This window comes from Prionailurus viverrinus, chromosome B2 (genome assembly GCF_022837055.1).
Source record: "Prionailurus viverrinus isolate Anna chromosome B2, UM_Priviv_1.0, whole genome shotgun sequence".
Lineage (NCBI taxonomy): Eukaryota > Metazoa > Chordata > Mammalia > Carnivora > Felidae > Prionailurus > Prionailurus viverrinus.
The window spans coordinates 33387534-33400384 of record NC_062565.1 but is presented as its reverse complement, the minus strand read 5'-3'; the positions used below and the strand labels follow the sequence as shown (position 1 = coordinate 33400384).

Below are 12851 nucleotides of genomic sequence, written 5' to 3'. Positions count from 1 at the left end.
ATCAGGTATATCAAAACCAGTCTGGCACTTTGAGAACTAGGTACTAAGGCATGCTAGAATACTCTTAGAAGAGAAATTTCAAGCGTGCTTTGTCCTGAGAGTCTGGCCATATCTATCTTTTCACAGTGGTGTATTTTTATAATGAATGTATATATCCCCCCAAAAGATATATAGAGGTTTCTGTCTACAGCAAAAAAAAAGGAGTATATTGGAGAAACTTCACAGGAAAGATAACCTCTAGTCACTGTGTGGCCCTATGACTTGTCAGAACAAAGTATATGGATTTCTCATTTTGAATTCGTTTTCATGAAAACAGGTACACAGGAAGAGGTACGCAAATAGGATCTTTGTCACTTCCAAAGGAGGAAAGATATTCCAGCTAATGCCTTTTCTCTGTATTGCCATTCCTATCCTTTATATAAGTATGTCCGGCTGCTGTCATCCCCCCTGAAACCACAGTTCATTGTGTTATTAACGAGGGGAGTTACCTGTTCCTATTTTCCCCACTACTATTAGATTCTGAAAAAGAAACTTCCACTTGACTCCTTTGTCTTGTCTTTGCAGAGTCTCTTGAACCTTGGTCTTTTCATAGTTACGGACGCCAGAAGAAAAGTCATACATCAGGGAAAATGTTTTCAAATGAAAATAATACAGGAATTATTCCTCATGTGTTTCATCCTCTTGCCTTGATAGAAAAAGTAGGGACAATCAGATGTATGTATTTTTACTTTGAATGTCAGCTTAAAAAGTTCAAGTGAAAATGGGCATGTGTTACCTCTTAGTAAAGAAAGCAGGCCTCCGAAGATGTGGGCCTGTGCTTCATTTCCATGGCTCTTCGTGGACATCATTCTTAGGTTCTATGGATTCAGTGTGACGTATGGCCTTCCCTGGGGTCCCCTGAAACACATCTTCTTGAGGAACTGCCTTGCTTTGGTCATATGTCCTTTATCTTAGGGATAGACTGTTGGTCAGAGGTTGTTAACTCTGATAATCCTTCTGATCAGTCTTGTGACATTATCTAGCTCAAGGATATGTGGCTAGGTTCACGTATGTGTGAAAGACCGAGAAAGAGGCCTCTTCTACAGTTGTGTAATGAACTGCACCCGGCATAGGACCACTAATTGCCTAACATTTTTTTCTTTTGCTTGAACTCAGGGGCAGAGGCCTGGCCTCCAGGGGTTTGTCTTAAATATGTCGGGGGAGACCAATTTGGACATGTGAACATGGTGATGGTGAGATCGCTAGAGCCCCAAGAGATTGCAGATGTCAGCGTCCAGATGTGCAGCCCCAGCAGAGCAGGAATGTATCAGGGACAGTGGCGGATGTGCACTGCTACAGGACTCTACTATGGAGGTGAGTATGTCCTTGTGCAGCCCAGGGTGAAGGAATTAAGGTAATATCTTCCAGCATTCCCAGTGTTGCTCACAGAGCCTGTCAAATTACATAACAAGGCATGGCCTCTTTTAAACAGTCACCCCATGCAGGTAAATGACTTGAATTTAATGACTAATTGATTCAGTCTAGTGCTCTCCCTTTCATACTAGGAAGTTAGTTAAAATTTAGCAAAGTGCATGAGATATATATATATCTTGCATTCTAAACAGTGATTTAGTAGTGCTGCTCTTTTTCTTATATAATCTAGTAGATGCTGTAAGAATACTGAAGGCAGTCCTTGCTCTCAGAGTCTCTAGATAGAACTCATGTGAAAAGAGATAATGCACAAAATGTGCACTCTTCTCCCAACCTGAGGCCCTGTCGACACCTCTCACTCCTTCTCGTTATTGCCATACTTTTTGAGCAGAGTGAGCTACACTGTCTCTTCCCTTTTTCATCTGTTCTTCAGCCTAGTCTGTTCTTTACCCGCTCCAGTGAAATGAAAATCAGACTACCCAGTTTACAAATCCAATAGGCACGTAGTCTTCGCACTAACTGACCCTCTCGTTGGGCACCGTACTCCAAATGTTTTTTGAATTGTGGACCTTCCTAGACTCACATGATATCAGTCTTGTTTCTCCTCCCCTGAATGATCTTTCTCTGTCTCTGTCTAGTCTCATCTTTACCCTGAGATTCCTAGATTCTGAGCTGGGTCCTGTTCCTGCTCAGTTACCTCATCCATCCACACGGGTTCAGCTGTCAGCAGTACAGCTTACATGGCGATGTTCAGATTCATATCTGTGGCTGCAGACTCTTTTTGGAGCTCCAAATCTGTGTTTGAACTGCTTATGGACAGAACACTTGGACATCCTGTAGGTTTCCGAATCTTAATATTCCCAGGCAAAACTTACATTCTTCTCCTCAGCACCCCACTGAGGTGATCAGGCAGGATCGTTGGGGTCATCTTTTGTTCTGTCTTACTGTCTTTCATTACAAATCAGTTCCTGTTGGTTCCACTATGTCCCGTGTCCTGGTAATCCAAAGAAAAATAAATGGTAAATAGTTACTGCCCTCAGGGAGTTCCTAAGTGGACTCAAGGCCAGTTGGATCTTTGGAGTGAGTTCAGGGGGTCCTGGAATCAGTGTTCTTCTATGTGTTTTTGCAGCCAGTGGAAACTTTATATATTTTTATAGCCTCAAGAAATTTTAATGTTAGAAAGGGTGTCTCATAGTGCTTATGTGACATCATTCTTTGCCTAGAACCTTCGTGCCTACTGTAATGGAGCCAACTCCCTTGGCATGGGGCTTAAAGCTCCTCACGATCTGGCCTCGTTTTCACTTTCATCTTCGGTCTCCTCTTCACTCCCCCACAGCAGCCCCCAAAGACGCCACATGCTTTCACTTCTCCCTGCTCTTGCTCATATTCCTATGGCCAGAAATCCCTTTTTTCTTCTTTCCATTAAACTTCTGCTCATCCTTGGGGCCCTGATGAAGTCACCATTGCTTCTTCCCCCTTCCTGCCTTGCTCACTCTCCTCACTGCTCCATGGAAATCCATCCCTCCTTTTTTCATTAATATTATGCACAGGCTTGGTTATACTTATTAACACCTTGTATTTTAGGTGTTTCTTTTTTTTTAAGTTTATTTTTTTATTTTGGGAGAGAGCGAGAGAGAGAGAGAGAGAGAGAGCGTGAGAGAGAGAGAGAGAGAGAGAGAGAGCGAGAGAGAGAGCACAAGCAGGGGAAGGGCAGAGATAGAGGAATAGAGAGAGAATTCCAGGCAGAGAATTCTGACAGTGCAGAGCCTGATGTGGGTCTCGAGCTTATGAACTGCAAGATCATGACCTGAGCCGAAATCCACTGGTTTAACAGACTGAGCCACCCAGGTGCCCTTAGGTGTTTGTTTACTTACCCTTTTCTCCTACTAGACCGTGAATTATTTGTTGAATAACAAATGAATATGCAATCATGTATTAGAATGCAGAAACTATTTGTCCCTTTCCTTCTGGACTCTCTTTTCAGGCCACTTCTAAAAACCTTTGTACCTGCACAGTTGGAAATACAGTTGACCCTTGAACAACGTGGGGGGTTAGGTGTGCTGACACCCCCACACAGTCGAAAATCCATGTGTAATCTTTGGCTTCCCCAGAACTTTACTAATAACTTTGTTGACCAGAAGCCTTACTGATAACATTAAAACATTAAGTCGATTAACACATATTTTGTAGTTATATGTGTTATATACTGTATTCTTACAGTAAAGTAAGCTAGAGAAAAGATGTCATTCAGAAAATTGGGAGAGAAAATGCATTTACAGTAATAAAAATATGTATATATGTGTGTGTGTGTGTGTGTATCTGTATCTATATCTATATCTATATCTATATCTGTATCTATAAAGAAATCCACATATAAGTGGACCCACACAGTTCAAATTCGTGTTTTTCAAGGGTTGACTGATTTCTCCCACTGCTGAGCTCCCATTGCATTTTTTTTTCCATTGCATTTTCTCTTTACCTCTCGCTCCCTTGCCTCTCTTTGGCACTTTACCTCTTTCTACCCAGTTAATTTGATGAATGTCTCATATCACCTAAAAACTTAAGGTGATATATGTCTTAATTTATCTTTGTAACTTCGAAAAGCTGAGCCCAATGCAGGCGGAGTGGAGTGGAGATTTTTTTAAATGAATGTCAGTGTTTTTAAGGGAGGGGTGTGACTGCATACGTGACTTAAAAAAAAAAAAAATCCCTTTGATCCAGAGATATTGCTTCCTACTGTTCTCTGGTGTTCGAGAATTCTCTGTGTGTGTGTGTGTGTGTCTGTGTGTGTGTGTGTCTGTGTGTGTTTTATTGTTAAGATAAAAATAATTATCTCTATGTGGGACATTAAAATTTATACTTGTAACATTCCTCTCAAATTCTAGAAGTTGGTAGAGTATTAATATACTAGCTTTGGAGGCAGTAAAGAATTTAAAGCTTTTCTTGGTCATATAATCGGAGTTGTTTCTTAGGACTTTGTGAAATCTAATATCTTCAAGAGATCTCAATAATTTATCTGGTTCCATGATTTTCAAAGCATCTTTTTAAATCAGTAGAATGCTTTCCTTTACAAATAAGCATATATGAATGCCCTCTCAAAAAAAGGGGAAACATAAAAGTGAAACTGGTTTTAAGGCACCTGGGTGGCTCAGTCGGTTAAGTGTCTGACTTTGGCTCAGGTCATGATCTCACAGTTCCTGAGTTCAAGCCCTAATGTTGGGTTTGCTGCTGTCAGCGCGGAGCACACTTCGGTTCCTCTGTCTCCCTCTCTCTCTGCCCCTGCCCCACTCTCATGTGCTCTCTCTCTTTCAAAAATAAATAAACATTAAAAAAAAAAATGAAACTGCTTTTGTTAAATTGGGAGCCTCCTTAACCTGTGTTTGCCTGCTCTGATGACCTCCACTGCTTTGTGGAGTAGTTTGCAAACAATTCATCTTCTCTAGTAAAGAATTTAATTCCATTGTACAAACTACCACATTTCATTGAATCCAGATTACTGTTGATTATAACACATTCTCTGATAGCAGAGATGGTAAATTACTGGCAGAATGTGAATATAATATACATAAAACCACAACTATGCACATTAAAAAAAAAATAAACTGCCTTGTTAACCATGATTGGCTCTTCCCATTTTTTCTGTTCACTCTTAGTTTGCAAACTCATAGAGTGTATTATAGTGGTAAGAGTTTGGAAAGAAAGCCTAGGTTGCCTGTGCACAAACTTGGACAAGTTAGGTAACTATTCAATAGCATTTCATCTTTCTGTTTTAATAACAAAGCTTTTGTTTTTGGTGGGTGATCTCTTCTATAGTCTTTAGATGGTCTTCTCTAGAAAGAATCCATTCTCTTTATTTTCATAATAACATGTTTCAGTTCATTTCTCTTCCTCAAAAAGGCTTTTTGCCACATTTAATAATTTATAAAGTGGACCCCCTTCCCCCATTTTAGATTGGTTGTACTCTCTCAGAGTCAAGAGAGGTGTTCTTGGCATGTTGTGTGGACAGTTCTTCCCTATGTGGGGCATGTTTATATGACCGTTGGCCCTCTCTCACTAAATACCTTAGCTTTGCATATTCATCTTTACCAGCGACCTTCTTCAACCACACGTTTCTAACTCCCTTGGTTGAGTACCACTAAGTATCTGATTCCTGGCAGATTTATTTTCAAGCTCAAACATTTTCTTTTACCTTCTTTTTACAGACTTTTGCTTCTTAGATAAAAGCAACCTGTTATCTGATACCTGCTGTATGTTAGGCGTCGTATTGGGCTCTGTACATATAAATCACCTTATAAGGGAATTATGAGCTACATTTTATGATGAGGAAACTGAATACCAGAGATAATTAATAATTTGTCTAGGGTTCAGTGAAAGTTATAAATTATAGTTATAAATTAAGAAAAGTAGTTTTACGATCTTTGCTAATGAGTTTAGCTTTCACTGCTACATAGGGTTTGTGAAGAAACTTTGGCCCAGGGTGTTGATTCTTGTCCGGGTTTAGGCAGGATGGGGTTTATAGTTGCCACATCTTCTCCACGTTTCCAGAGTGAGTTGGGAATGAAGGCAGGGTTAATATTGGTGGGGAAACTCTTAGGTAGTTGGGTAAATATCAGTTTATCAGTTGCCCAAGAAGTTCCTGCCTGCTAGGAGATGCACAGTTCTTATAGGACACTTGACTCTGGGGAAGCAGTAAGCAACATGAGGGGTTGTCACCATTTTAGTCTTGATACCAACAGTAACATGTTTCTCTCCTCCTAATCAAGTGCCCTCTTCCAAAATTCCACAGGAGAGCTTTATCCCTGCACTGTGATGGTTCCTTCTAAATCAGAGGTGTTCTAGTTGTGAAGTAAGCTAAGGTGAAGTACTGGTCTGGTCATCACATGCCGATGAAGATTTCTCCCACTTGAAGTGGCTCCTCTTGTTAAATAGTTCACATGGGTCCCTGGGGACATTGTATGTGTACATTAAATACTTATACATAATTCGTTTAGTTTCTCAGAGGTTAGGAATGGGACGTCCCCTTATTAAGCTGCTAAATCATAATAGGTCCCATGTAATTAGGAAACATATTGGGTGCTAAATATAAATATATAAAAAAATTATATATACATATAATTTTTTTTAATGTTTATTTTTTGAGGGAGAGACAGAAAATGAGCAGTGGAAGGGCAGAGAGAATGGGAGACACAGAATCCAAAGCCAGCTCCAGGTTCTGAGCTGACAGAACAGAGCACAGAGCCTGACACAGGCCTCAAACTGACAGATCGTGAGATCATGACCTGAGCTGAAGTCAGACGCTTAACCGACTGAGCCACCCAGGCCCCCCTTGGGTGCTCTATATAAACCACACTGTTTATTTCCTAAAACCTTGCTAAGTTCTTCTTCCACCTCCTCCTATTATGGAATGTCCTTCGTAGCCAGGTGATGCAGGATTGTCCCTCTTCATTCTTCTCCTATATTTTAACTGATCGTTGTTATATCAAAGAAGCTCTGATTTTATACAGACTTCAAGATTCCACACTTGTGTCTTCTATGTAGATGCTGTTCTTCTTGGCGTTTCTGCCAGTTCTCTTGCCCTCTTCCATATTGAACCCACCTTTCTTTTTCTTTTTCTTTTTCTTTTTCTTTTTCTTTTTTTCTTTTTCTTTTTCTTTTTCTTTTTCTTTTTCTTTTTCTTTTTCTTTTTCTTTTTCTCTTTTTTTAATGAAGAATAATTAACATAATCGGTATTGTTTTAGTTTCAGGTATACAACGTAGTGATTTCGTATTTATATACAGTTGCCACACATTTATGTGCCGTTATTTCTTTGTATCTGTGGGTCTCTTTTGTTCGTTAAATTGTTTTGTTTTTTAGATTCCACATATAAATGAAATCATATGATACTTGTCTTTGACTTATTTCACTTAGCACAGTACCCTCTAGGTCCATCCATGTTATCACAAATGGCAAGATTTCATTCTTATGGCTGAGTAATATTCATTGTATGTATATACACATCTCCTTTATCCATTCATCTGTTGATCAACATTTAGGTTGCTTGCATATCTTGACTATTGTAAATAAGGCTGTGATGAAACATAGGGGTGTGTATGTCTTTTCAAATTAGTGTTTTCATTCTTAAAAAATTTTTTATGAATACCTGCTGGTTGTATGGTAGTTCTATGTTTAATTTTTTTTTAATTAAAAAAACATTTTTTTTAAACATTTATTTATTATTGAGAGACAGAGAGGCACAGAGCATGAGCAGGGGAGGGGCTGAGAGACGGGGAGACACAGAATCCGAAGCAGGCTCCAGGCTCTGAGCTGCCAACACAGAGCCCGACGCGGGGCTCAAACTCACAAACTGTAAGATCATGACCTGAGCCGAAGTCGGACGCTCAACTGATGGAGCCACCCACGTGCCCCTGTTTAATTTTTTGAAGAAACTCCATACTGTTTGCCATAGTGGCTGCATCAGTATATACTGGCAGTGTATAAGGGTTCCTTTTTCTCCACATCCTCATCAAAACCTGATATTTCTGGGGGCACCTGGCTGGCTCAGTTAGTAAAGCATGTGACTCTTGATCTTGGGATTGTGAGTTCAAGCCCTGTATTGGGTGTGGAGCCTACTTTAAAAAACAAAACAAAAACTTGATATTTCTTGTCTTTTTGATAACAGCCATTCATTCCTACAGGTGTGGATGGTTCACATGGTATTACGTTATGGTTTTATTTGCGTTTTCCTGATGGTTGGTGATCTTGAGCACTTGGCATGTGTCCATTGGCCATCTGGATGTCTTCTTTGGAAAAATGTCTATTTAGGTGACTTGACTTCTAGAACCTCTCTTTTTTGTATCTTGGACTCAAAAGGTTGCCTCATTTGCTTCTAGAAGATCCTTAGTAAGGCACTGTTTCAGTTCTGGTCTCTAGAATTCTGCACTATCAAAAATATGAGGGGCGCTTGAGTGGCTCAGTCAGTTAAGTGTCCATCTTTTGATTTCGGCTCAGGTCATGGTCTTATGGTTTGTGAGAATGAGCTCCATGTGGGGCTCTGTGCTTACAGCACAGAGCCTGCTTGGGATTCTCGGTCTCCCTCTCTCTCTGTGCCCCTCCCCCGCAGTCTTTCTCTCCATCAGTCTCTCTCTGTCTCTCTCTCACATAAATGTTAAAAAAATTTTTTTTAAAGAAATAAGAGCAGCCCTTGAAAACCACAGATTTCTTTTTTGATAAAGAAATGCTAGCCTAAGCTGAATGTGACTTGTATGGGAAATGTTTATTTTTAGAAAGGACATTTCAAAATGTAAATGAGATCTGAAATCCTTAAATATCTTTATGTTTAAGGTTTATATTAAGTCTATAAGGTGATGTGCTATTTCAGCTTCAGAGAAGGAAGCCTGCTGTTGGTAGTGGTGCCTCACCAGATGGAGTAATTATTTGTGTCTAGGTAGTTCTACATGCGTTGAAGGCAATGTGAAATGGCTGTACTGTTCAGATTAACTTCTAAAATGCACATATGTGGGTCATGAAACTCTATGGAACATAGAAAATCAAGAAATAGGATGAAACAGTGATCAATCCATAAAGGATAGTAAATAAAATATTTTCATGTCCAAGTATGAAGCATCAAATGTAACTACTTTGAAATTCAACTGTGAGTCGTTTTAATATGTGCTGTTATTGCTAACAATTTGCTTCATAATTAGTTTTATTATTTCTCAGTAGGCCTAATATGTACATATAAGGATTTGATAGAAGGGCAAAAATATAATTTGAAAGCAGCATCTTTTTTTCTTATGGTAGGTAAAGCTCTTTTGTTAAAGAAACTTCTCTGACCTGGAATGTCAGTTTCTAAGGATTGTAAATATGGGGATTGACAGTTCCTTAAAAATGTTTTTAACCAGGGGCACCTGGGTGGCTCAGTCAGTTAATCGTACCATTCTTGATTTTGGCTCATGTTGTGTTCTCGCAGTTGATGAGATCTAGCCCTGCATCAGGCTCCATGCTGACAGCATCAAGCCTGCTTGGGAATCTGTCTCTCCCTCTCTCTGCCCCTCCCCCACTCTCTCTCTCTTTGAGACACACACACTCACTCTCTCTCTCTCTCTCTCTCAAGTAAGTAAACATTAAAAAAAATGTTTTTAAGCAAATCTGATTCTTCATTGAAATATTAATATACTTTTTGATAAAAAGAAGTTATAAAGTAACCTTTATATTGATTTAAAATTTTAAAAGATTAAATAGTTAAGCATAATTTGCTTTTAAAAATATGTTTATGTAGGGGCGCCTGGGTGGCACAGTCGGTTAAGCGTCCGACTTCAGCCAGGTCACGATCTCGCGGTCCGTGAGTTCGAGCCCCGCGTCGGGCTCTGGGCTGATGGCTCGGAGCCTGGAGCCTGTTTCCGATTCTGTGTCTCCCTCTCTCTCTGCCCCTCCCCCGTTCATGCTCTGTCTCTCTCTGTCCCAAAAATAAATTTAAAAAAACGTTGAAAAAAAAAATTAAAAAAAAATATGTTTATGTAATCCTTTTTTGTGTGTATGTACTGGTAAGGGCTATAGCTGAGGCTGGAGCTAGTTAAAAAGTATTTAGTTAACTTAGTATATAGCCCTATCATAATAAAACACTTAAAAACTGCGCTTCTCTGATTCTTAGGTGACAGCAATTTTTATATGATTAAGGGGAGGGGTAGAGCCATTACATTGAATGAACACATTTGATTGTATGATTTTGATTTCAGAAATAATAAAAGTGAGGAAAAAAAGAACAATGGAGGAGATATAGTACATTTCTCCTTCACACAAAAAAATGTTTACATATATGCTGAAATTGTTTCACATGAGAAATTCTTTTTTTTTTTTTTTAATTTTTTTTTTTTCAACGTTTATTTATTTTTGGGACGGAGAGAGACAGAGCATGAACAGGGGAGGGGCAGAGAGAGAGGGAGACACAGAATCGGAAACAGGCTCCAGGCTCCGAGCCATCAGCCCAGAGCCTGACGCGGGGCTCGAACTCCTGGACCGCGAGATCGTGACCTGGCTGAAGTTGGACGCTTAACCGACTGCGCCACCCAGGCGCCCCAAGAAATTCTTAAAGTTGTACTAAATTGTTGTGTGATGGAAATTGTTAGTAAGTGCCATTGTATATACTTCCATCTGAATCAGGCCAGATCATACCTCTTATGAAAGTAAGGAAGCAAGCATAATTGTCTTCCACTCAAATCATGGTGAATACTTAATTTGTCAGTATGTGCTGTAAACCTGCTGAAAATTGTGTGGTTATTTTTTAACAGAATGATGATTAGTGTCTAAAATGATCAGTGTATTGGTCTCTTAAGCTTTACCTGAGATCTTAGTTTTTCACATGTGGTTTATATTCTTTGTTACTGCTCAGAATGTAGCCATTACTTTATTTTTAGAAACTTCCCATTAGTCTTGTAATTAAAGGTGGAAATCTGTGAGGAGGATGGCTCCTTACTGAAAAGCAAATTGCATTCTGTTCCTGTAATGATGCTTTGACACTGGCCACAAAATACTCGAATGGGTTTTTCCTTGAAATGGCAAAGATATTTATCACTTAGAAACTAGTTCATTCTATAATCTTTATCTTGAAAAAAATACTTTTTTTAAAAGCTCTCTTATTTTTCTCCTTTTATGTTTAAAAAGCTTAGGCTTCCCTTTATTTCCAAAGAGAATGTCAGTATTGGACATTTGGGCTCTAGAAAGGAATGCTGTGTGAGCCTGTTAACCTCTGGATTTTGCTTTGTAGTGATCAGTGTCCTTCCACTTCCCTCTTGTTTTCTAAGAGTTTTTGCTTATACTTTGTTTTGAGATGATCTTGAGAGCAATTGAATTCTAGAGTGGGTTAGGCTGTGGTTTAGTAGCCACTTCAAAGTCATTTTTCCATTTTAGTTTTAGTTTCTTTTTTATGTTTAGAAATCAGAAGTGGTTAAGAAAGCACATCCTACTTCTGACCTAAGTCTTATTTGAGGGCTTTAAAAAATGTTTAATAATATGTTAGTATAGCCAAAATATGATCATTTCAGTACTAGGCTTTAGCCACATTTCAGGTAATCAGTAGCTACATGTGTTCTCATTGTTCAGCACAACTCTATAAACTCTAATATGTTGTATTTTTCCTTCTTTAAGAAATTATATAGAATTGGTGGTGGTCTTCTTTTAAGGAATTTGCCAGTGAAACCATCTGAGCCTGGAGGGTTCTGTTTTGGAAAATTTTGGATTACTAATTCGGTATTTTCATAGTTATAAATCTGTTCAGGTTATCTATTTCAATGTGACTGGGTAATTTCAAGAAATTGGTCCTTTTTACTAAATTGTGAAATTTTTGTGTGTAGAGTTGTTTGTAGTACCCTTTGTTATTTAAAAAAAATTTTTTTTAATGTTTATTTTTGAGAGACAGACAGAGAGAGAGAGAGAGAGACAGAGCGTGAGTGGGGGAGGGGAGAGAGAGAGGGAGACAGAATCTGAAACAGGCTCCCAGGCTCTAAGCTGTCAGCACAGAGCCCGATGTGGGGCTCAAACTCGTGGACCGTGAGATCATGACCTGAGCCAAAGTCGCCGCTTAACCGACTGAGCCACCCAGGCACCCCTGTAGTACCCGTTGTTATTATAATGCCTTCTGGGTCCATAGTGATAATCTCTTCTCTCACTCTTGATGTTTTGTGTTTTCTCTCCTTTTTTCTTGATAGATTTCTTAATTTTTTGGTCTTTCAGAGAACCAGCTTTTGGTTTCATTGATTTTTCTGTTTTCAGTTACATGGATTTCTGCTCTTATTTTTATTTGTTCCTTCTGCTTGATTTGGGTTTATTTTATTGTTTTTCCAGTTTCTTAAGATGGAAGCTAAGGTTGACTTGAGACCTTTCTTTTGTAATGTTAGGTGTTTAATGCTATTTTCTTAGCCCGTTCAGGCGGCTGTAACAAACTATTAGAGATTAGGTGCTGGGACACCTGGGTGGTTCAGTCAGTTGAGCATCCAACTCATGATACTGGGTCAGGTTGTGATCTCGTGGTCTTGGGATTGAGCCCTGCTCTGAGCATGGAGCCGTGCTCTCCATCTCTTTCTCCCCTCTCTTGCTTGCACACCCCCTCTCAAAATAAATGAACATTTAAAAAATTAAAAAAAAAAAAGATTAGGTGGCTTGTAGACAACAGAAATTTGTTTCCCACAGTTCTATAGGGTAAGTCTAAGATCAAAACTCCAGCAGATTGGTATCTGATGAGAGACTGCTTCCTAGTTCATAGTTCTTGTGTGCTCTCAACATAGCAGAAGGGGTAAGGGAGCTCTCTGGGGTGTGTGTGTTTTTTGGGTTTTTTTTTGTTGTTGTTGTTGTTGTTTTTAAGGCAGTAATCACATTCTTGAGACCTCTTGACTTAATCACTTCTCTAAGGCCTCACCTCCAAATACAGTCATATTGGGGATTAGGTTTCAACATAAAAATTTGGGGG

The 12851-nt window shown here is 39.2% G+C and overlaps 1 protein-coding gene across 2 annotated transcripts in view; it reads left to right on the top strand.

Moving 5' to 3' along the window:
* The window catches only part of ILRUN (inflammation and lipid regulator with UBA-like and NBR1-like domains), a 96953-nt gene that overhangs the window by 42560 nt on the left and 41542 nt on the right, over positions 1–12851 (top strand). The window contains exon 3 of one of the 2 annotated variants that reach the window (XM_047858955.1): positions 1156–1353. The exons of the other annotated variant lie outside the window; for it this stretch is intronic. Coding sequence (XP_047714911.1) covers positions 1156–1353 — 198 coding nt within the window. The remainder of the gene's footprint in view (positions 1–1155; positions 1354–12851) is intronic. 2 annotated transcript variants of the gene reach the window in all.